This window comes from Pygocentrus nattereri, chromosome 21, assembly GCF_015220715.1.
Source record: "Pygocentrus nattereri isolate fPygNat1 chromosome 21, fPygNat1.pri, whole genome shotgun sequence".
In the NCBI taxonomy this organism is placed as follows: domain Eukaryota; kingdom Metazoa; phylum Chordata; class Actinopteri; order Characiformes; family Serrasalmidae; genus Pygocentrus; species Pygocentrus nattereri.
The window spans coordinates 23,720,072-23,744,142 of record NC_051231.1 but is presented as its reverse complement, the minus strand read 5'-3'; the positions used below and the strand labels follow the sequence as shown (position 1 = coordinate 23,744,142).

The 24,071-nt window shown below is 40.7% G+C and overlaps 2 protein-coding genes across 5 annotated transcripts in view; one reads left to right on the top strand and one right to left on the bottom strand.

The window, feature by feature from the left end:
- srpk1b (SRSF protein kinase 1b) overlaps nucleotides 1-7,932 on the top strand; it is a 62,216-nt gene extending 54,284 nt beyond the window's left edge. For all 4 annotated transcript variants that reach the window (XM_017712820.2, XM_017712829.2, XM_017712802.2 and 1 more), the window contains 3 exons: nucleotides 936-1,005; nucleotides 3,113-3,205; nucleotides 5,008-7,932. In XM_017712820.2, coding sequence (XP_017568309.1) covers nucleotides 936-1,005; nucleotides 3,113-3,205; nucleotides 5,008-5,192 — 348 coding nt within the window. In that variant the 3' untranslated portion in view covers nucleotides 5,193-7,932. The remainder of the gene's footprint in view (nucleotides 1-935; nucleotides 1,006-3,112; nucleotides 3,206-5,007) is intronic.
- Nucleotides 7,933-9,379: 1,447 nt separating this feature from the next.
- lhfpl5a (LHFPL tetraspan subfamily member 5a) lies at nucleotides 9,380-21,584 on the bottom strand. The gene is made up of 3 exons (XM_017710733.2): nucleotides 21,112-21,584; nucleotides 13,731-13,970; nucleotides 9,380-9,980 (listed from the first exon to the last, which is right to left on the bottom strand). Exons 1-3 carry the CDS (start codon nucleotides 21,521-21,523, stop codon nucleotides 9,970-9,972), a joined length of 663 nt encoding a protein of 220 aa, XP_017566222.1. The 5' UTR covers nucleotides 21,524-21,584; the 3' UTR covers nucleotides 9,380-9,969.
- Nucleotides 21,585-24,071: the final 2,487 nt, after the last annotated feature.

Genomic DNA, 24,071 nt, shown 5'->3' with positions numbered 1-24,071 from the left:
TGAAGGGCACAAAGTCTGAACTGACCTTCAGCTTGCTGCCTACCAGCATGGGAATGTGGTGATTTTAGAATGGTGCTGGACACACACAAACACTCACTGGCCCAGCCTTATATTTGTATAAGCGACAAGTGTATTCTCGCAGTGTATACAGAGACACACCTACATCTTTTCACAATTGTATGCTTTATACACAATGTCTAGTTTAGGTAGACTTATGTCTACACCGGTTTGTCATTTTATCAGATACTCCTATAATATACAATACTAAGCACAAGAGAGAGCCCTTCATTTATGTAGATTGCAGTCAAATATGTACAAGTTATTCATTTTGCAGGAGATATTTACAGATGTAAAGTGCTGCTGTAGGAACAAAACCTCTCATCTCCATTTTTGTCATTTTTGAGATTTTGGCATAGTTTGAAAATGCCTTTTGCCCCTTGTGGACTAAATGGACCAGAAGAAACGGCCCAGCATGACTTTGAAAAAATTCTGGTACCATTGACTTACATTAAAAGTAAAGTATGTTTTTTGCTTCTCCTGTAAAGTTATCATTTTGGAGAACAAGGTTTTGTTCCCGACAGCTGTGAAATATAGATGTAATGGATCTGGTGGTTGGCACTTTTGGCTGTCCAATGACATTGCCTCGGCAGTTCAAAAAGATGCGCTAGTGCTTCACAGGTCTTGGAGGGAAGCCTGTGCTATCCTTCACCCCTCCTAGTGCTGGTGGTGTTGTGTGATTGAGGGAATTCTAACTAGTGGCTGGAATTGGAGATGACTACATTGGGGAGAAAACTGGAGAAAAAATGAAATGGTTTGTCCTCACTGGTTGATTTGACTGGAAATGAACAAAATGAGACTTTTGCACAGTGTAGTTGACTGGCAGTGTACATGTTAACACACAAACAGCGTAACTGTGGCAACGTATATGTCTCCAGGCATTTGAGTTGGCGACGGGGGATTACCTGTTTGAACCTCATTCTGGAGAGGATTACTCCAGAGACGAAGGTAATTTATCTCCCTCCATCATATGGTCAGAGTACATATGCTTTTGTAGACAAAAAGGTGCTCCTTTATTACACTAAAACAGTTATCTACTTCACCTGATAATGAACCCAGCTCTTGATCATCTCCTGCGATGAAGACCCATTCATGTCCAAAGCAGAATATTCTCTTTAAATCATGGCCAACCTGGTCCTGTCCTTATTACATTCACAGGCTCTTGGTATGGACTGTATTGAACATGGCTTTGATGCCCCCGTCTGTCTCTGCTGTATAATAGCTGGCATCAATAGCAGAGTGCTGTTAAATATTAAACCACATTGTGCTCATTAATTAGCACTTGGGTGAGAGTCATGCAAGTTTAATGGAAGCACTTGATGCCGAAGCTCCTCATCCACTCTGTAGCTTTTACACTGATCATTAGCTTTGGGACACACAGCAGTGAATTGGTATTGACATTTTTCAGCTTATCTTTTTTAAAGATAATAGTTTGAGCTAATGCACATAAGCATTAATGCTTTTATATACTGCTGCTGTCAAAACAATACATTTGTATTTCTGAAATTCAATTCTTATAGGAGATGAAATAAACTACCCTTATTATTAGCAATGTAGCAAGATGTTATTACTGGTAATTTTGGATTACTTCTATCAGTCAATTCATCCTGAAAGGTTCACAAAGAGTTAAATACAGCTGGCATTTTCAAATTACAAGGAATTGTGAGGTTCTGATTATTTGATCATGATGTACACATACAGTGCCTCACATTTCTGCAAATATTTTAAATTTTGTGTTTTGGGTATAATTCTCTCATACTGGCCACTGGATATTCAACATGGCACCTCATGGCAAAGAACTGTCTGAGGATGTGGGAAATAGAATTGTTGCTCTGAAGCTGACGCACAAGAAAGCCCTGAAACTGTTTGCTCAAGGCAAGCAATCGGAAAATATGGATTACTAGAACCATGTCCTGTGAGCGAGACCAAGATAAACTTGTTTGCCTTAAATGGTGTCCAGCATGTGTGGTGGGGCCCTGGTGAGGAGTACCAAGACAGCTGTCTCTTGCCTGCAGTCAAGCATGGTGGCGATGGCATCATGGTCTGGAGCTGCATGAGTGCTGCCGGCACTGGGGAGCTGCGGTTTATTGAGGGAAACATGAATTCCAACATGTACTGTGACATTCAGAGCATGATCCTGTCCCTTCGGAAACTGCGCCTCATAGCAGTTTTCCTATTCGATAACGACCCCAAACACACCTCCAAGATGACAACTTCCTTGCTGAAGGTAAAGGTGATGGACTGGACAAGTATGTCATCACGGATAAACCCAGTTGAGCACCTGTAGCGAGGGCATCCTCAAGCGGAAGGAGGAGGAGCGCAAGGTGTCTAACATCCACCACCTCTGTGATGTTATCATGGAGGAGTGGAAGAGGATTCCAGTAGCAATCTGTGCAGCTCGGAATTCCATGTCCAAGAAAGTTAAGGCAGTGCTGGATAATAATGGTTGTCGCTCAAAATTGACACTTTGAGCACAATTTGGACACGTTCACTGTGAGGTGTACTCACTTGTGCCAGCTAATTAGACATTGGGGCAGTCATGGGCTGGAGGTTAGGGAACCAGCCCTGTGACCGGAAGGTTGCTGGTTCGATCCCCTTGGCTGACGGTCCGTGACTGAAGTGCCCTTGAGCAAGCTGCCTAACCCCCAATTGCTCCCAGGGTGCCGTGGGTAGGGCTGCCCACTGCTCCGGGCAAGTGTGCTTACTGTTAAATGCAGAGGTCTAATTTCACAGTATGCAAACACGGTGACAAATGGTTGTGAGTTCTGTTAATGACTGTGTTATTTTCAGTGAACAGTAGATCTATACTGCTATACAAGCTGTACACGAAGTTATATCCCAAGTTTCATTTCTATAGTGTTGTCACATGTAAAGATATAATAAAATGTTTGCAGAAATGTGAGGAGTGTACTCATTTTTGTGAGATGCTGTACATACATGTATACAGATAATGTGATCCTAAATGACTTGGTCTCTGTCTTGGTCTCTCTCTTTGTCTCTCTCCCCCTCTTTCCCTTTCATTTTCCTTCATTTCCTTCTTCTGTCTCCTGTGCAGATCACATTGCACTGATCATTGAGCTGTTGGGGAAAGTCCCCCGTAAACTCATCATGAATGGCAAATATTCGAAGGAGTTCTTCACTAAGAAAGGTAAACGCTGTCGGTGCTCTCTTATTTTCTGTGTATGACTGACTTGTATGTGTGTGCTTTTAAGCATCATATTTTCCAAAAATCACAGTATCAGATGAAAGTTTATAAATCTTTCTATTGTACTTTAAAGTCAGAGTTCCAAAACACATTTTGGACTTTAAACTGACTTGGAATTTAGACTAAAATCCTTTTGGCTTTGAGTGAACATCTACCTTAGTGATGTTTTGTTTTGTTTTGTTTTGTTTTATTTATTTAAAAAATATATATAATCCATTTTGTCATTTCTAAAATAATCACGGTAATAAAATTACCATTTCAGTAGAGAAAAGAGTAGCTCATGTTGAGCATACTAGACAGCACATGATTTAAACAGCTTTGAGCAGTTGTACACACAAAATCATATTTCATTAAAACACAGAAAATGTTTCAGTAGTCACAATGTTTAAAGTTATACCCTGATTTCCAGACTAGATGCATTTACTTAAGAAATGAGATCAAACTTCTCCATGTGGCTATGAGGGACAGGGATGCAGTCTCACTTCCTGCTCTAAAATGCAGAGGTGTGACTAAAACAAGGCTCTGCATACAGACTAAAACTTGTTTTTTTAATTAAAAAATTAAACTATTGATAAAACTAAATCTTTCAACTTAACATTAAAAGAAATCATAAAGATCTTTAAAAATTTAAAACAATAAAATGTATTATTTTCACAAGTTGAAATTTAGGGGTTAGGGTTTGGGACAGCCACCTATACAGAAAATACCCTATAAATGATGATTTTGTATATACATAATTGATTACTATCTCACTAAATGCCTTGGTTTAAATAGATTATGACATGATCATTGCAAACCTTACAGCAGCATTATGTAACATTTTTACCTTAAAATATCTGATTCTAAATCATGTATACAGACTTATAATAGGGAGACTGGCATTTTTGTCATTGTCACTGTGGACCCTGAGCACCTGCTATAACGCTATGTAACTTTGGAGGAGCACACACAAGACCTCTCGCAAGAACTGCATAATGCTTATGGCACCACATCACACATAACAAATATGGCTTTTAAGCTACCTATATGAAAAGCTAGCTCAGTATTCACAGCATGGACGTCATTGCCAAGGATGTGAAGAGACCAAAGAAGACGTTGTGAGTCATTTCTGTCTCTGAGTTTTGTAGTTTTCCAGATGCCCAAAGTCTTCTATCCTCAGTCCCAATTCAGGCTACCATGCAAATAAAGAAATTCATCTCATGCCAAAAATGTTTGGTCAGTCTTTGTCAGTCTCACACTAAATAAGCCTTGAAAGTTTGCATCCTGTAAAGCTTGTATAGCTATAAGTGCACTGCTTTTTAAAAGAAGATTGTCACTTTAGGTTCAGAACAACTAAATACAATTAATGCAATTAATTGTAATGAATTATTTTAATAATTTGAGAACCCTAGTTATAGAGTTTTTGTTTAAAGAGAACTGATGAAAAATAAGAGTTCTGGCCAGCCCTCACAAGAGCAACAGTATTTACTAAGACTGTGAGGTTTTGCTGTGAGTTTCAGACCATATTTCAAGTGTGATGTTTGTCATATTTAACTGAGATTACTAGAGTGTAAAATTAAAATCTATCATATATAAAATTATGCTGACTGTTATTAAATTTTTTTATTTTTTACATTTTTATTTTATTTGGCTACAAAGTTTTCATATCAGTCAAGCACTAGTTCTTATTCACGTAGTTGGTGAAAAACATAGTTGTGGTTCTTCTTCAATTTGTATGTGTGTGTTTTGTGCATGTCTTGTCTCAGGTGACCTGAGGCACATCACTAAGCTGAAGCCGTGGGGGCTGCTGGACGTCCTGGTGGAGAAGTATGATTGGCCCCGTGAGGAAGCTCAAAGTTTCAGCAGTTTCCTCCTGCCCATGCTGGACCTGATTCCGGAGAAAAGAGCTACTGCTGCCGAGTGCCTCCGCCACGCCTGGATCACCTCCTAGTGGCTGAAAGCCTCCAACACACACACAGATACGCACACGCGCATACACCTACAACACTTACAGTAAAGACGGGGAAGCACTCTCATAGATACCTGCGCGTGAGAAATACTAACAGTCTTAAGTGCCAGGTCTGCTGACATGGCTAGTATTTAAATGTGAGGAGGTCTAATGAAGCAGATCTAATATCTATTTATTTCACTCTTTTTTTCTTTTTTTTTTTCTTTTTTTTTTTTTTTTTTTTTTTACGTAATGGGTGTAACTTAAGTGAGTTAACCTGTCGTTTCGATCGTTTCATTCTTTCTCTCTTCTCTGAGTGCCAACAAGTGTTTAACCAGAAGATTGTTATTATTTGAGGGGTATAAGAGCCATTTTAATGAATACTTCAGCAGTTTTCAGCCTAATATGTATCCGCTGCATCTGTGGCATATGGTAGCATGACACAGGCAGTTTTTGATATAAAATATATAGCGGAAGCCAATGGGAAGCTGCTTTATCCCCTGTGGTGGGTAATCTGTCTGCCTGTGGTAATCACTTATGCTACAGATTGGGGTGGGCAGTATGGCAAAAACATATGATACTTTTTTAAGTTTAAACTCCTCAGGTCAAATTACCTTTTGTTGATGAACTAAGTGAAAATAAGTGAACACATCCTCTGCCAATTTCTATGTCGAGTTTAAAGCTGTATTATGAAAGATTTTTTGTTGAAATTGAAAGTACCATTACTGAGTCTGGTGTATGTATGCTGCTGCGAATCACCCTTCGAAGCCTGAAATAGTATTGTAAAGTCAGAGGGGTTAGGTCATATTTCGTAGGAATTTTTTCAGCACTTGCATGTATCTTTACATATTAACATCACACACAGGCTCAAAAAGAAGGTCTGACATGAAAATTAGGCTTCAGATGCAAACACAAGTCTTCTTCACTATACTGATGAATTTATGATTATAATAGATAATCCACTACATATAGTCTTTGACCAAGTTTTGAGTTTTCTTTGAATTCTTTTTTTAGCGCACTCGCAATCATCAAATTCGTCCCAGGGAGGGGACCAAAGCACAGCTGAGATTACAAAATTTTCTTCCGCAAAATTCCAGGAATTACACATTGCTACCAGGGAGGTCTCCACATCCCCAAAGCTCATCTTACGCAGCTTTAACATATTTGAGAAAAAATAAGTTACAGGACATTTTATAACTTATTTTTTCTCCTATATGTTAAATGAACAGTATTTGAAATGGTATTCTCTGTAGAGGATGTGGCAACTTATTTTCATTTCACCTTTAACTCAACAAAACATGTCATTTGACCAGGGGCAGGAAACTATTTGCATATGACTGCATGGATCACAATATTTCGTTTGAGGAGTTGGAACAGTAATGTTTAAAAAAATAAATTTTTGTTTTTGTTTTGTTTGTTTCTCTGTATTGAATCATGCAGTTAGTGTTCTTAAAGAATCAGAGTCTATTGCAATGTAATATGACATTTTATCTTGTTAATGATGAGTATTGTCGTAGTGCCCTATTATAGACGCAGCAGATTGAGATTAAGGTGCAAAATGATGGAGTATTCTTTTTACAAAACAAGATAAAATGGTAATGATCAGCCATGTTTCAAACAGCCTTGGTGAGTTGGCAGTGCTGAAGGATGCAGAGACATTGTGCTCTTTTTCTAGGACACAATAGTTAATCTTAACCTTCTTTAAAAGTTTTTTTTTCTGCATTCCAAGGCAGGTTGCATCAGAAATCTGAATGATAAACAGCAACAGTGATGGCCCTGGGAATGACTGGACATTTCTTTGAGCTCCGAGGACCTGAACTGTGAGCTTATTGATTGATTGGGCTCAGAGAGGAACTGCTGCTCAATACACGAAAAGAAAGGACATCTGTGTGCTTCTCCTTAAAAGGAAGAAAAATAAAGTACAAAAAAATACTAAAATAGATTGTTGCAGATGAAAGAAAGAAAAACTCAATTTATTAGAACAAGAGCAATTTCTGTTGGTCCATTTATTGTGAAATGTTCACGCAATGTAAAGGGCAGCCGGTGTATAAAACGCACAGGGAAAACTTTTTGATATGACTGGGACAATATCAGTTGATCATTGAAAATATCAAGACTCCAAAAATATATTCCATATCATTTGTTAATAGTGAATCACCATAACGTAAAAAAGTGAATGTCTTTCCACCATAGAGCTGGTGTGGCATCTCGACTCTTTCACCAAAACCAGAAGCAGATCCGTTTCAGAAAAAAATCTCTCGTTTTGTACATACTTGTACCAAAGAGTTGGCTCTCTCTCTCGCACAGTGTCAGTATTGTATAGTTTTAATGAGTGTTTTCTGCCGAGGCTTTGCTGAATGGCTCCAGGGAACAGTGTTGGAGTATTCCTATACGAAGATGCCTTGAAATACGCTTCTCATACTGACATTGATTTATCGTCCTGATGTTGCTTGAAGCAGGATCAGTGTTTGGTTTTTTTTTGTTTTGTTTTTGTTTTTTTTATGTATAAATGAAGGTAGAAGGAATATAGAGGAATTTTACTGTGAAGGGCCCTGACCTCTGCTTGCTCTTTTTGTAATAAGAAAATCTGACCTTTGACTTTTTCCGGTTTCCGCAAGCACATGCTCTGCTCCGCTTTCTCTCCTTTTTCAAAGCCACTCTGCTTTTGATTGTTCACTGCTGAACTAAAACTGTTTCTGTAGTTATTACAAATAAAGGTTTGGAAGTCACAAAGCACTTCTGATCATTTTTACCGCCTTCCACTTGACCCTCACAAAGATTTAAAATATTGACCCGTTATCATATTTTTTTAAGGTTAAATAGGTGATTTAACCAAAGATCCATCATTTTATATACTTTGATACATTGGAACAGAAAAAAAGCAGTAGTGCCACCTTTAAAAATACCATCAAAGCTATGAATACAGTTTTGATTCGTTTCACATACTATACTGCAGTAAAACGGGCTTAATTCTGCACTTTGTAAAGAAGGTTATATAGACTGTGGTTAGATATATACTGCCTGATATCTGACACATTGTTTAAGGGTAATTTTGTGATAACGTTTTGGCTTAAATTGTTTGAATCTTTATTTGACCCCATTCATGGTGGAAGGGTACATGCAGGGCGGTGCGAGGCAAATTGGTCCCAAAAGAAAAGTTTCTCAGATTTAAGACTATTTTTACCATTGACATTACATATAGAAATTCTGACATATGTTGGTTCACTGGTGGTGTTGTATAATAAACATAGGAACCCCTGGTTCCTACCAGCACCACTGTAAGGAAAGCAGCCTGTTTCACTACAATGAGACACTTCATACCAAACCACTCTGAATGAATCTCTTTACATCTCGAAGACTGAATTATTAAAAATTTTGAAAAAATTGTGGAATTCCTCTTGAAAAACAGAATTTTGTCTGTGAGGACCTATTATGCTCAGTTTTAGTGCCGAGTCTGTTCACCCTCTGAAACACCATGTCTTTAAGCAAAACCTCCCGATGAGCTCCGGCAATAAGAATTGTCTTATTAGATCTTTTTACAAAAGCAAAGGGCTGGAATTCCAACAAGGTGAAAAAAACATTGGCTTCTGTGAAAGAATTTCTCCCTGTGGTGTGAACTTTGAGCTTTGTAGCTTTGCAGACTGCACAAATGCTACATAAACACACTAAAAGAACAGCATAATGGGTCCCCTTCAAATGTCAACATATTGTCAGTTGACAATCTTCAAAAATTCTTGCTGACAATTCAGTTCTGCTTAAAAAGAAATTTAGCTGAGGACCATTGTGTTATCCTCTAATTCATCATTTGCAGGCATAGTGGTTGCTTTACTCAGTTTGTTGTGCTTCACTGAAAACGTTTAGGAACACTGTACTTTGGTTAAGCTGAAACAAAAATAGAGCTCTTTGGCATTAATTCATATATTGCAAAAGAAGAGTTGCATGTATGGTCCCAAAAACACCATACCCACAGTGAAGCATGGTGGTGGGAGCAGCATGACATTTGCAGCTCCTCTGCAGATGATACTAGGACTTAACACTTCATTGAAGGAAACATGAACAGAGGGAGGTACTGGGGAGAAATTGATCTGCCAAGAAACCAAATCTAGGGAGATGATGTTTCCACAAAACGATGACCCTTAGAATACAGCCAAAATAGCTCGACTGGTTTCTGAAAAAGGAGGTAAAGATGCTTGCACAGTTTAGCCAATATCCTGACTTGACTCCCATTGGAAAATTTCTGGAGGATTTTGAAATTTTAAATCAAAAATTGAACCACATTGCTGCAAAATCAATTTATTCTTTCCATATATGTCTCAAAGCTGCAGTCAACAGTGCAACAAAGTACTAGTGTTATCCATTTGTGATGAATACTTTTTCCTTTATCAATTTAGTTTTTTTTCCTTCATGTGCTTATAACACATTTTTGTTCATATTTATAAGTACCAAGCCAAACATTGTGTGTAGATTGTACAAAAACTGTCTGGATGCTACTTAGCCATGGCTGGATGAATGTAGCTGAAGCTGCATAGCACTGAGAATGATGTTAGTATTTATTGTGTTTGCAGGTTATTATTGAACAAGATTCCACATGTTTAAGTGTTAAACATAATCCAGATATGAGTACTTGAATTCACAGATTATGAAATACAAATACTTGGCTTGTAAAGCGTGTTTCAAGGAAGTATTTTTCAGATTCCACAGACAATAGTAGTAGATGAGGATCTGAAGAGAGAAAATGAGCAATGTAGTCCCAGAAGAGTTCAGCGCTTGATCAGAGGCTTCATGCTTCTTCTGAAATGAAAGAGAAGGTTCTGTATCAGTCTGGACAGTCCACACTGAAAAACGTAATGCACTGAATTTACTTGTTACATTTAGCATTAATTGGCATGGCAGATGTCATAACGTTCAATGTCATCTTTTATTCTTGTTTAAGGCCCAATCCCATTTCTTCTTTTTACCCCTACCCCTTGTTTTCAAGTGTCGTCCTAACCATTTGGAGCAGAGTTAGAAATGGCATAGGTTGAAATCTTTCCCTACGAATTGGGGCAACCCTCAAATAAAAAATTAAAAATTAAAATTCACTTCATTAACAGGCTACTGCTCTGTAAGCGACCCGGGCCGTCTTCAGCGATAGCAGAGAGGGGACTGGAACGTTCAGCAACTGGGCGAAGTGGGCTTAGTTACGTTTAGGGTAACATGCTGTCAAAGAGGGCACAACAAAAGACAACGATTTATTATCGCCCACTGCCAATTCTTTGGTGATACGAAGCTGGAGTCAGCTATTCTTCTTCGAATTTTCCCGTTTCACCTTAAATGGTGCAGCACTTGCGTTACTTCAGGCGGGACGGGAAAGTTAGCTAGTTAGCAAGCAAGCTAGCGAGACATTAGCATACTTTTAGCGACATTTTATGCTTGTTATGCGAAGAAATTAACCGTAATACATTGAAACGACATTAAACTAAGATAACAATTGTGTTATGGTAGTTTTTTTAATGGAGAAAATACATTTGTGGGTTTCTTTGGTCGCTCGCGCAGCCAACTTGCCGGCTTTTCTTTACATTCCGTTTGGAGTGAACCTCTGAAAAACCAGTTTGCCGGGCCATGTAGCCCTAACACTTCGCCCTACCCCTCTATCTCAGCACAAATTGGGACACTCTGACCCTAGACGAGAACGCGCAAAACAGAGGGCTAAGGGCTAAGTGGTAGGGGCGAGGGGTGAAATGGGATTGGGCCTAAATGAAGCGCGTATTTGAATCGGGTAACTGCAAAGCAAATTCAGAGGAAAGGCCAAAACTGCTGTCTGCAGATGAATACACACATCGCAAAGAACAGTTCTCTCGTGATGAACTCCAATGTCTCAAGTTATTTGTGGTTGATTTTAATGGCCCTGACCTTTTAATAAAGTGCAGCTGCTTGTTCCGGTCTCTCAGCTAAAGCCCCTGGACACCACAGCAGCAGCAGCGCTAATTAAGTTCTTACAGTCTGCAGTTGGCATCATATCTACAGTGCACTACTGTGTCTCACAGGAGCGGATTACCCCGAGGGAATAAAGCAAAGTTACTTAACTCCGTTTCTGTGCTCCTTTATTAGGTTATTTTGGGACAGTTAACGATGCGCTGAGGTTCATTTCAAAGGGAAGTTGCTTGTCATTTGCTTGAAGGGTTCATGCTTGTTTATGAAGGGATGCAGCGGAATAAGCCGGGTGAAAAATGTGACGATGAAAGTTAATTGCATAGAACAGTTAACAGTCTTTCACCAAAACCTTGTGAAATAACTTCATCACATTGGCATTCACAAATAGTGATATCCACGATGGCCTTTATCACGACAGCAATAAAATATCGTCATATTGCCCATCCCTTATTTTTGACCAGCCTTTTCTCTCGTTAATTACACTTTAATATCAGTAACTCCTGTTGTCACTATGGTTCCACTGCAAACCTTCACCTTTGGTGTGGTCAGTTCTCTTGTTCAGATCTATATTGTGCGTTTCTGCAGCTACAAGCTCTCCCAGCAAGATTTTTAAAGCGCATGTTCACATTTTTTGTGTAATACATTGAAAATAGGGTCACACATTACAGTAGGGTCATGTTCATAAGGCTGACGTAGACTTAAACATTTACAGTTATTACAGTCGCCATGATTTGTCATAAAGGTTGCGTTTGCCAGCTTGTTCTTCAATGGTCAGGAACCCCATGGACCCTCCCAAAGCAGGTAGTATTTGGGTGGTGGATCATTCTCAGCACTGCAGTAACACTGACGTGGTGGTGGTGTGTTAGTGTGTGTTGTGCTAGTACAAGTGGATCAGACACAGCCGTGTGCTGGAGTTTTTAAACACTTCACTGTGAGTGAGAATTGTCCGCCAACCAAAAATATCCAGCCAACAGCGTCCTTTGGCCACTGATGAAGGACTACAGGATAACCAACACAAACTGTGCATCAACAGATGAGCTGTCATCTCTGACTACATCTACAAGCTGGACCAACAAGGTAGGAGTGGCTAATAGAGTGGACAGTGAGTGGACAGTGTTTAAAAAAAAGTCAAGCAGCGCTGCTGTGTCTGATCCACTGGTACCAGCAACACACACTAACACACCACCACATCAGTGTTACTGCAGTGCTGAGAATGGTCCACCACCCAAATAGTACATGCTCTGTGAGGGTCCATGGGGTTCCTGACCGTTGAAGAACATTGTAAAAAAGGGCTAATGCAGTGTACAGAGAAACAGATGGACTACAGCCTGTAATTGTAGAGCTACAAAGTGGAGCTGATAAAAATGGACAATGAGCAGAGAAAGCAGGTTTTTTCCATTTTTTGAATGCATAAATTATGGAATTACAATCTTTTCAATTGAAACAACTACATTGTATTTGTTACTTCAAAACAGTATAATAATTGCCATTCCTGATCAGGAAATTATTTATGTCATTTTGTTTGTAGAAACATGTCTGTCCCACACTGTTGAAGTTTATTCCTACTATCGATGGGAACAAATTAGCCTTCATGGACAGAGGAGAACAAAAGGGCATGATCTTACCAATTTACAACTACGGTATTTTGAATAATTAAACCCTTAAAGTTTATATTCACGGTAAATATATTACAAATTACCTGCCAAAGCTAATGCAGGCTATGCTGTTTGCCATTTAAAGTCAAAAATTGGGAAAGCCAAAACTGTCCAAAGTTGCAGAAACACCCTATGAGGTTCTCTATTTATTGATCAGAAACTGACCAGTGATGAATGGGGTAGAGGGTGGTTCATCAATTGCACTTGACACTCTGAACTTGAACACCTAAATAGATCATTCTACCAAACTGGTTCAAACCGCATTTCAGACTTTTAACTGACATGGAGTTTAGGCTAAAATCCTTCTGCTGTGAGTGAACCTATACTTTATGTTTGAGTAGTGATTGTTTCGGCCAGTACATCACTAGCAAACATAGCTTTGAACAGCTGTACACACATAAACTCACAATATTTTTTGGTAATTCTTAATGATACACAATGTTTTTCAGAATTTGGGACACATTTACTTCAAAACAAAGTTACCTAACTGCTCACCGTGCAGCCATGGTGGACAAGGATACATTTTTTGAATAAAATGTTTTACATTTAAAAATTAAGCTCATAGATTTTCTTAATATTTTAATTCCACTTTAAGAGATGTTTACAAAAACATTGGGAGAAAAATACAAAAAGTTATTATATTCACTGGTCAAAATTTAGAGGCTAGGGTTTGGGACTAACACCTCCAAACAAAGTGCCCTAAAAATGATGATTTTGTATATATTTAGCTTATTACCTTCTCAGTTAATGTCTTAGGTTTAAATGGATCATAATATTATCCTTGTAAATATATAATGTCTGAATACTTGGTTGATTTTCTAATTATTTTATTTATTTATTTTAATTATATGACTCCAGTTTCAACTATTGACTAATGGTCCATATAGTGGTGCTGTGATATAGGTAGATCTACCAACATGGATAATGAGTGGAAGTGCTAAGTAGGTAAGGAACAATACGTTATTCTAATTACCTTTCTTCTCCTGCACCTGGAAGTCTTCTGGCAGCAGTTTGTCCTGCCGGTTGCCCAGTACAAAGGCCAGGAAGGACAGGATGAGCGAGTCCATGATGCTGATGATGGCCAGGATGTAGGCCCAGCGCACTGTACAGTTACCCAGGGTGTATTTATCTGTGCGCTGGCCACACATCCGCTTGACCTCCTCAGAGTCCCAGCCATCTGGGTAGATCATACAGCCTACGACCATACAGGTGGCTGTACAGTGGGAAAAAAATGAGATCTATGTTTATAAACATGGAGAAGCTAAACTGTATGTTCAAAAGTACCCAACCTATTTGTCCAAAATTTCTCAACATATAATTTGAAGAGGCTTTTCCTGTATTTTATTTTGTTCCCTGAGTTTGACTTAAGATGTTTGCATGGTTTAATGTACCAAAAATAACAACCATATCCATTGTCTCTTTATCCCTTTAGACTTTAAAGCTGAGTTTTAAAAGGCCTCTTTTTTTAATTGGCTGCCCTGTATTTACGAAAAAAAGCAGTCCAGCCTGAAACACTCCTTATAACTTCAACATGGGCAGTGGACAGGGCTATACTGACGTATGTTGAAAAGGTGGACATATGCAAATACCCTTGTTTTTGCGACAACACAAAATGTTTTTGCAACTTAGTTTCCATTTATGGACTGAATGAACTAGGGGATGCCTCTCCATGGTTCACCACCTTATCATGGTGGAGGGGTTTGCGTGCTTGAATGATCCTAGGAGCTATGTTGTCTGGAGCAAAAGCTCCTGGTAGGGTCTCCCAGGGCAAACTGGTCCTAGGTGACAGGTCAGACAAAGTGTGATCCATAATTACCCTTAGGAAAATAAAATTAAAACAGGATTTGTGTACCCTGCGTAGATCAGGGTTACCGGGGCCCCACCATGGAGCCAGGCCTGGGGGAGGGGCTCGCCAGCGAGTGTCTGGTGGCCGGACATTTACTCATGGTGCCCGGCTGGGCCCAGCCCGAAGGAACTACATGACTCCCCCCTCCCATCGACCCACCACTGATGGGAGGGGCAGTAGTAGGGGTTCGGTGCTTTGTGGATTGGGCAGTGTCCGAAGGCGTGGGCCTTGGCGTTCTGATCCTTGGTTGCTGAAACTGGCTTTTGGAACTTGGAATGTTAACTCACTGGTGGGGAAGGAGCCTGAGTTGGTGCACGAGGTTGAGAGATACCGGCTAGATATAGTTGGGCTCACCTCAACACATATAGCTTGGGCTCTGGGTCCAATCTCCTTGAGAGGGGCTGGACTTTATTCTTTTCTGGAGTTGCCCATGATGAGAGGCGGTGGGCAGGTGTGGGCTTTCTCATAGCCCCTCAACTTGGCGCCTGTATGTTGGGGTTTTCTCCGGTGGATGAGAGGGTAGCTTCCCTATGCCTTCGGGTTGGGGAACGGCCGCAAGGTAGTTGGTGCGTGTCGGGGCGGTAATCCTCGAACCCGGTGGTGGACACCCCAGGTGAGAGATGCCGTCATGCTGAAGAAGGAGTCCTACCGGGCATCGTTGGCCTGTGGGACACCAGATGCAGCTGGCAGGTATCAACAGGCCAAGCAATCTGTGGCTTCAGTCGTTGCCAAGGCAAAAACCCAGGTGTGGGAGGGGTTTGGTGAGGTCTTGGAAAGTGAGTAAGTTGGCTCCGAAAAGATTCTGGCAAACCATCAGGCAACTCAGAAGAGGAAAGCAGTGTGCCACTAGCACTGTATATAGTGGAGATGGAGTGCTTTTGACTTCGACTGAAGATGTCATTGGGCGGTGGAAGGAATACCTTGAGGACCTTCTCAATCCCACCGACACGTTCTCCAGTTAGGAGGCAGAGTCTGAGGACACGGGAATAGGCTTGTCCATTACTGAGGCCGAAGTTGCTAAGGTAGTTAAAAAGCTCCTTGGTGGCAAGGCTCCAGGGGTGGATGAGATCCGTCCGGAGTTCCTCAAGGCTCTGGATGTTGTGGGGCTGTCTTGGCTGACACGCCTTTTCAACATTGCGTGGACATCGGGGGCAGTGCCACTGGATTGGCAGACTGGGGTGGTGGTGCCTCTTTTTAAAAAGGGGGACCGGAGGGTGTGTTCCAACTATAGGGCAACCACACTCCTCAGCCTCCCTGGTAAGGTCTATGCAGGGGTACTGGAGAAGAGAGTCCGGCTTATAGTTGAACCTCAGGAGGAGCAGTGTGCGTTCCGCCCTGGTCGTGGAACACTGGACCAACTCTTCATAGTTGGTGAAGAGTTGGGGGGGGGGGGGGGGTCGTCCACAATGCTAGTGGCTTTCTGGATACAACATGTAGTGTAGATGTCCATGATGGAGGGGAGAGAGACCCCGGTGATCTTCTCAGCTGTCCTCACTACACACTGTAGGGTCTTGCAGTCTGAGCTGGTGCAATTCCCAAACCAAGCGATGATGCAGCTGCTCTCTTGGCTATGGAGTTGGTGTTGAGGGACCAGGTGAGGTTCTCTGTGATGTAGACAACGAGGAACTTGGTGCTCCTGGCTATTTCCACAGCAGAGCCAGTGATGTTCAGTGAGCTGTGGTCACCTCACACTCTTCGGAAGTCAACAACCATCTCCTTAGTTTTGCCTACATTCAGAGAGAGCTTGCACCAGTCCATTAGCCACTGCACCTTCTTTCTGTATGCTGACTCATTCTTGCTGATCAGACCCACCAAAGTCACGTCATCAGCAAACTTGTTGATGTGGTTAGAGCTGTACTTTGCAGTACAGTCATGAGTCAACACAGTAAACAGCAGTGGACTGAGCACACAGCCCTGATGGGCACTGGTACTCAGTGTGGTGGTGCTGGAGATGTTATTTCCTATCTTGACTAACTGAGGTCTCTCAGATAGGAATTCCAGGATCCAGTTAGAGAGGGAAGTGTTCAGGCCCAGTAGGCTCAGTTTTCCAATCAGCTGCTGAGGAATTGATGGTGTTGAATGCTGAATTGAAATTTATGAACAGCATTCTGACGTAGGTGTCTTTATTGTCTAGGTGGGAGAGAGCCAGGTGGAGATGGTATCACCTGTTGAGCGGTTGGGGCGATATGCAAATTGCAGTGGGTCCAGTGAAGGAGGAAGCTGGTCTTTAATGTGCCTCATGACAAGCCTCTCAAAGCACATGATGATGGGAGTGAGCGCAATGGGACTTTAGTCATTGAGGCAGGACACTGGAGACTTCTTCGGCACAGGGATGATGGTGGACGCATGTTGGAACAACTGCAGTGCTCAGAGAGATGTTGAATATATCTGTGAGAACATCAGCCAGTTGTTCAGCACATTCTCTGAGCAGTCTGCCTGGTATGCTGTTTTTGGTGCTTTTCGTGGGTTGACTCTGTGTGGAGTTCTCCGCACATCAGCAGTGGACAGATACAGTACCAGTTCACTTGGAGGGTGTGTGGTTTTCCCCACTGACGTGTCGTTCTGTGCCTCAAACCGAGCATAGAAGTTGTTAAGCATGTCTGGAAGGGAGGCATCACTGTCACAAGCAAGTGGAGGCGACTTGCAATTGGTGATGGCCTGGATGCCCTGCCACATGCGCCATGTGTCAGCAGTGTTTTGAAAATGATCATGGATTTTCTTTGAGTAGGCACGCTTAGCCTCTTTGATGGCCTGGGAGAGCTTGGCTCTTGCCACCCTGAGGCTTGCTTTGGCCCTTGACTTGAAAGCCTTGTTGTGGGTTCTCAGCAGCACGCGCACCTCTGCAGTCATCCATGATTTCTGGCTGGGGTGAGTTGTGATGGGTTTGCACAACAGGCCGTCGAGCTGAACGGCTCGCTTGCCTCGCTTCTGCCTCCTTGCGCATCACTTTCGGCCAGCAGCCTTACACAGCGCTGGGGACCGTAGCAGGCCTAGCTCGTACAGCTCTTCCCGCAGTTTGTTTGGAAGCAGAGATTGTGGCTGATTTCTCAGCTGTAGCAGGCTCTGGCGACGGTAGATGCTGGTGCTGGTTGAAACAGTCATGATATTTAGTTTTGGTCAGGTTACATGACAGACAGTAAACAAAAATAGCAAAAAAGCACCATTTTGCTATTCCCGAAGTGGCCGCTGCAGCTACTCGCCGCAGCGCCGGAAGTGCTATGTGGCTATGTGCACTAATGCACCCCCATACCATCACGAATGCTAGGTTGTGTCCTGATAACAAGCTGAGTGGTCTTTAACTTGGGGAACATGGTGTCTATTGTTTCCGAAAAGAATTTCAAACTGGGACTTGTCAGACCACAGTCCACTCGTCTTTACCACTTCACTGTAGTGCTTAAATGAGCTCAGGCCCAGAGAAGGTGGCACTTCAGAATCCTGGTTTTCAGAAGTGTTCCTGAGCCCATACAGTGATTTGTTTTTAATGCAGTGACTGTTTTTAATGCATTGCTGCTGGAAGGCTCAAAGACCACGACCATTCAGTACTGGTTTTTATCCATTGCATACAGAGATCTCTCCAGATTCTCAGAATCTTTTAATGTTGTTATGTACCGTAGATGATGAAATCCTCAAGTGGTTTGTTATTTTACATTGAGAAATTGTTGCCTTTTTCACTTTTCAACTTTCATCATCTTTTTTATGTTGCCCCTGTCCCACCTTTTCTGAAATGTGTTCCTGGCATCAAATTCAAAACTGGCACATATTTTTCAAAATAAACAAACATAAAATAATACAATTTCTACATTTGATATGTTGTCTGTGTACATTTGTCAATTAAATATAGGTTTTAAATCATTTGCACAACATTGTATTCTGTTTTTACTTACATTTTGCACAGCGTCCCAACTTTTTTTGAAACAGGGTTGCACTAAATCACAAGGTTACTTCAAAAATAAAGAAGCAAAATTCAGATTTCTGTCATATAAGCCAAATAAAGTAGCTGAATCTTCCAATTAGACAAGGCATAGACACTATACAGTATAGTACACAAGGTAAATCAAGGTAGATCCAGAAATAGTCAGCCAGAAGGATTTGGCACATGCTGTACCCGTCTTATGTTTTAGGGCAGGCTTCTAAATGCACACAGACTCTGTTCAAAAAGCAGTTTGTATTCTCTAGCCACAACTCTTGGCTGAGGTCCAACAGCATAAACCCTCGAGAACCATAAACCTGACCACATAAACAAACCTTGGCATAAACACTTCCCACATGCTCCAGCCATAAAAGACAAATGGCTTTGGTAAAATCCATCACTTATTACAGCGGTGAATTATGACTTGACACTTTTTTTCTACTAGCAATTGAAGCCCAGTGCCTTTTCTTCCCATATGAGGCAATGAAATATGCAAAACAGCTCATATTTCTATTCCTCAACATTAGCATTTAGAATCATTCTCCTTTCTGTCAACCCGATTTCACCCGTTTGCAGGTGCAACGTTTATAAAAAAACTTGATTAACTGCGAATAACCACGACGGGAGTGTGAGAGACGACATGTACTTTCACCCACTGAATGCTTTGATCATATTCACAAATACACAACTTCACTGCTCTCAGACAGTTGCCTGGCAACTCTGGCTAGACATGCATTCACCTCAGGAAGCTGGTTGAACAGCTATCTATTATTTACGCACACAGTGTCATACTATATCTGTTTCTCTGTTTATCAGGACGCCTGTCACAGGCTCGGGTGTTGGTTTACAGACCGCTCTCACTTTCACTCTCACTTCTTATTAATGAGTGTACTTCATTACGTAAACATGTTATGCAACACACTGCGTGTGGCGGAGTTTTGGGGAATGTTGAACCTTCAGACAGTCTTAAAGGGAAATTCCACCTTTTTTAAAATTTCTGCATAGTTCAGTTGTTGAGGTGAAAATAAAGTCATTCAGAGTGATTTGACATGAAGTGGTTCAATGTACAGAAACTAGTTAAAGGTGGTGATGATAGTTACCAGGGGTCATGATGTCTCAGACACAAACATAGCCATTGTATTTACTGTCTAAAACTACCAATTAACCTGTATGTGTCTTCTGGGTTTTCATAAGTAATGTTCTTAAGCGTTACAGAGTTGCAAGCCTGAAGAAAGGTTTTCTTAATAGACTATTTTGCTTTACAACACCCTGCATGTACCTTTCCACCATGGACACAAACTTAAAAAAAGATGGTTCTTCAAGGGTTCTTCGGTAAAAGGAAATAATTATATTTAGAACCATGAGTTCTGTAAAGAACCATTTCATGGTTCTTTGTATAATGAAATGATTTTTCAGATTGAAAATGGTTCTATATAGCACCAAAATGATTCTTCTGTTGTTAAAAGCTTGACACTCTTTTTGGTGTTATATGGGCTTATATAGAACTCAAGGCTCTAAACAGAACCATTGCCTTTACTAAAGACCCCTCGAAGAACATCAAGTGTATAGATTTGATGTGTTGCAGGCCAAAACATTCTCTCAAAACCATCATAAAACAATATCTCAGACACCAGACAGCATATCTGTTGTAATAACAAAGTCATTCAGACGGGTTTGTTGTGAAATGTGTCATTCTAGAGAAACACAGTGAGTTGCAAGTGTGTGCAGTGGTGGGGATCAGAACCATGCATGCTAAGCAAAGTAGTCCCTAAATAAAATTTACCACCATTTCACCATTATCAGCATTACACATGTTCACAAGTCAGAAGCAATGCATAGGTTCACTGGTGGTTTTGGATAGTTAATAAAATGGCTATATCTGAGCTGTAGACATCTCAACCCCTGGCTCCATCACCATCACTGTAAAAAAAACTTTGTTTACATCTCAAAGATTGAATTATGCTGAAATGTTGAAAAATAAGTGAAAACTCCCATTAAACTCAACACAGTTTGAGGCAAGTGTTTGATAATTTAGGAAAGAATGTTAATAGGTGGTTATAAGCTTACCAGCTAATTTTTTTTAAATTAACACACCAAACTTGTGTTGGCAGAAGTTTGATTTTGCTTTAATTCTGTTTTATCTCCAATTTATAATTTATTTCTGTCTTATCTTATATCATGTTTTTGTACACTTTTTACTTCACACACTTTCCTGCTCCAGTATATCTGCTTCTAAGTTATCAGCCAACAACTGAACCCTGCATGGGTTCATCTAGACACAGCACAAAATGTTTCAATATGTTGCCAGTAGCTAGTTTTCTGCTGTGAGCATCCAAGGCCTTCACTCAATTGGTAAGTGTTATATAAGCTTCCAGATTGCAGTGTTAAACCTGAGGGACCTAACCATTGGTGCTGAAATCCTAAACGCCCACGCTTCTCTTTTGCTAGTGAATACTTTATTTTAGTTTTTTTTGGCAGTCTTTCTATTTTTTTGTCCAATCTCAAACTTTCAAGAAACACAGCAGCCCACACTGCACATCAAACTTTCATAGGAGTCTGTCTGCTTGCCAAGAGCATGAAAAGCACAGCAGCACTCACACGATGCGAGCTGCATCCACGCACAGATCTTATAGACGCTGCCGGCGTTGCAGAAGAAGAATAAACTGAAGCAGCCGATGGTGCCTACAATCAAAAGGAAGGAGATGCCTACAAAAAACATGGCGGTCTTGAATGCTCCAGAGGGAATGGAGCCAAAGTCCAGGGCACTTCCTTTGCAGACCAGCTCTCCAGTGATGGGATTGCCGATGCAGTAGTGAAAGAGTCCGAAGTAGCCCGACTGAGGAGTATCCACACTGTCACCAATCCAATAAGGCTGGATGAAGACCACCATGGAGATGATGGCAAAGCAGATGGTGAATATGATCCACAGCACGCCAATCGCCCTTGCGTTCCGCACATAATTGGTATGATAAATTTTGGCGGCCTCCTGGGCTGGTAGGAGTTTAGCCATTGTTGCAACTGCAAATAGATTAAAGAGCAAGCTTATAAGTCCTAAACAGCTTAACTACAACCTTGGCTCAGTCAGTCCATCCACCCGTTTTCTTATAAGAAAGTCCATTCCCGACTGTGCTCTTCAGGCCATGTAATTCACTGGACAGCTCCCAGTGCTGAAAACCCTTCCACAAGGCTGATAACTCATTCCCCAAGAACTCCACGCTGCAGGATCTTCAGGATAGGCAAGACTGTGGGAAATAGACACGACTGATCCTAAAGTGATGAAGCACAGCAGCTGTTGAGCTTAGTTTCTTTATTCAGGTACGAGCTTCACTGTCCTGCTCAGAGGTGAAGGAATGACTAATTCATGGTAAACGTAGCTGAGCAACTTCAATTACAAGCTGATCTTCCTTTTATCCTCCCACCATGGAGCCAGATGGGGAGTGAGCACTTTATGAATGCTTTAATTACAGGTTAAATGACTTCAGTGAAGTTCTGGCCTCTACATCATGTTTTAGTGCTAGATTTAGTAGAACTACAATGGAAATTACTACCAGACAATTACTCAGAATGATTATACATAAAAATGTTCCTACTGTAATACAGTTATATTACCCTATTATACTTTTTATATGTTCATATTCCAAATGTAGAGGTGATGGTAGTCTTTTATTTCTAATGGTAGTCTCTCCCTCTAGATGAAATCCTCAGACTCAGATGTTATTAAAGTTTCAAAGAATCTGCTTAGGCTGAACTGTAACCCCAATCATAAAAACCTTCTGCTAATTACATAAATTATTGTGTGCATAGTCTGGCCTTCATTGTGCATTCAGCTGAGATACTCTGAACCCTACTGGAGGTCTACTCAGTGCATGACTAATGTGTGTCACGGAAAATCAAACCTAAACATTAAAGTGTGAGATAATTAAGCTACATTTCATTTTTTGCTTCAAGTATTTTTGGAGTGCACAATAGGCTGCATCAAAGCTGTGACCAATGTGCCCTAGTGCTGTGCCAATTGCTGAATATGATTCAGATCCAACTGTAGGTTTGCAAATAAGAAGGGTGTAAAAAGGACAGTCAAATGTCAGAAAAAGGGCACTTTTTTGTGTTGTGTAATGTGGCAACTAATGAGTGGTACTTTATATGTATTCTGCTTGATTTTCCCAATATATATATATATATATATATATATATATATATATATATATATATATATATATATATAAGTGCAGTAACAAAATACAATTGGCATTTTCCATGAATAGAGCTCTATGTATGTCCAATTACCTTTTTAAAAGCAACAAAGTGATTGTTGTTGGGTTTCTATTTCTGTGATAAGTGAAGGCATCTGTACTTTAATTTAAAATAAAATGAATATGGTGATTTTGGGCTGTTCCACCTCATTAACACTGAAGCTCTCTATGAAAGACATTCATTCAAATCTTCCAGTAACACCATAATTACAATGTTATTTGGTTAATTAATATTATTGCTTAATATTATTTCTTGAGTACTGTGGCATAATAATAGAATTGTGTTTTGTATGAAAATGAATTAACCAGGTAGAAAAAGAGAATGGCTTGTTTTTTCAGGTTGTCTTTAAAGCATCCTGTGACCACTGATGAAGGACTATAGGATGGCTAACAAACTGCATCAACAGATGAGCTTATGTCTCTTCCTATTCATCTAGAGTCTAGAGTGGACAGTGAGTGGACACTGTGTTTAAAACTGTTGTCCCTGATTTAGGTCTAAGTGCTGTTGCTTGTAGCTTTTAAGTTTGTCACACCCACATTTTCCCCCCGTGAACAACAAGCTTTGGTACTCGATAAAAACTCCTTGTAGTTTCTCAGTTTCTCAGTCAGAACTATTTAAGCAACCATAAACAATGTAAACCATAGGCATTTTGACAGCTTGTGGCAGTTCCTCTTATGAAAATCACTCCCTGCCCTCCAGTACGTGCCACAGCAACGCAGTTACATATTGTCATAAGCAAACAGCCTTAACTAGTTTAAGTTATGTGCATAAAAAGTGGTTAGTGAACATATATAAATTTCAACTAGTCCAAAACGCTGCAGCCAGGGTCCTCACTAAAGCTAGAAAATTTGATCATATCAGTCCAGTGCTATCATCACTCCATTGGCTGCCTGTTAAATTACGTATTAATTATAAAATTCTTTTATTGACTTATAAAGCCCTACATGGTCTTGCTCCTGAGTACTTACAAGACCTTATTTCCCATTATGAGCCATCACGACTACTCAGATCTCAGTGCTTGCTTATTAGCACTAGCCCTAATTCTAGTTCCCAGAATTCATAAGGCTGCAGCTGGGGGAAGAGCTTTTTCATATAAAGCCCCCAAACTCTGGAATGATCTTCCAGAAAATGTTCGGGACTCAGACACAGTCTCACTAAAGTTAGGCTGAAAACTCACTTGTTCAGTTTAGCATTTGGTAGCTAATGTTCCCCCTTAGATAAAGGCAGCAGATCCAGGGGTCCATGGACACAGGGAATTATAGTAAACTGAGATGCTGGTGCTGTCGTCCCGCTGCTCACACGCGGTC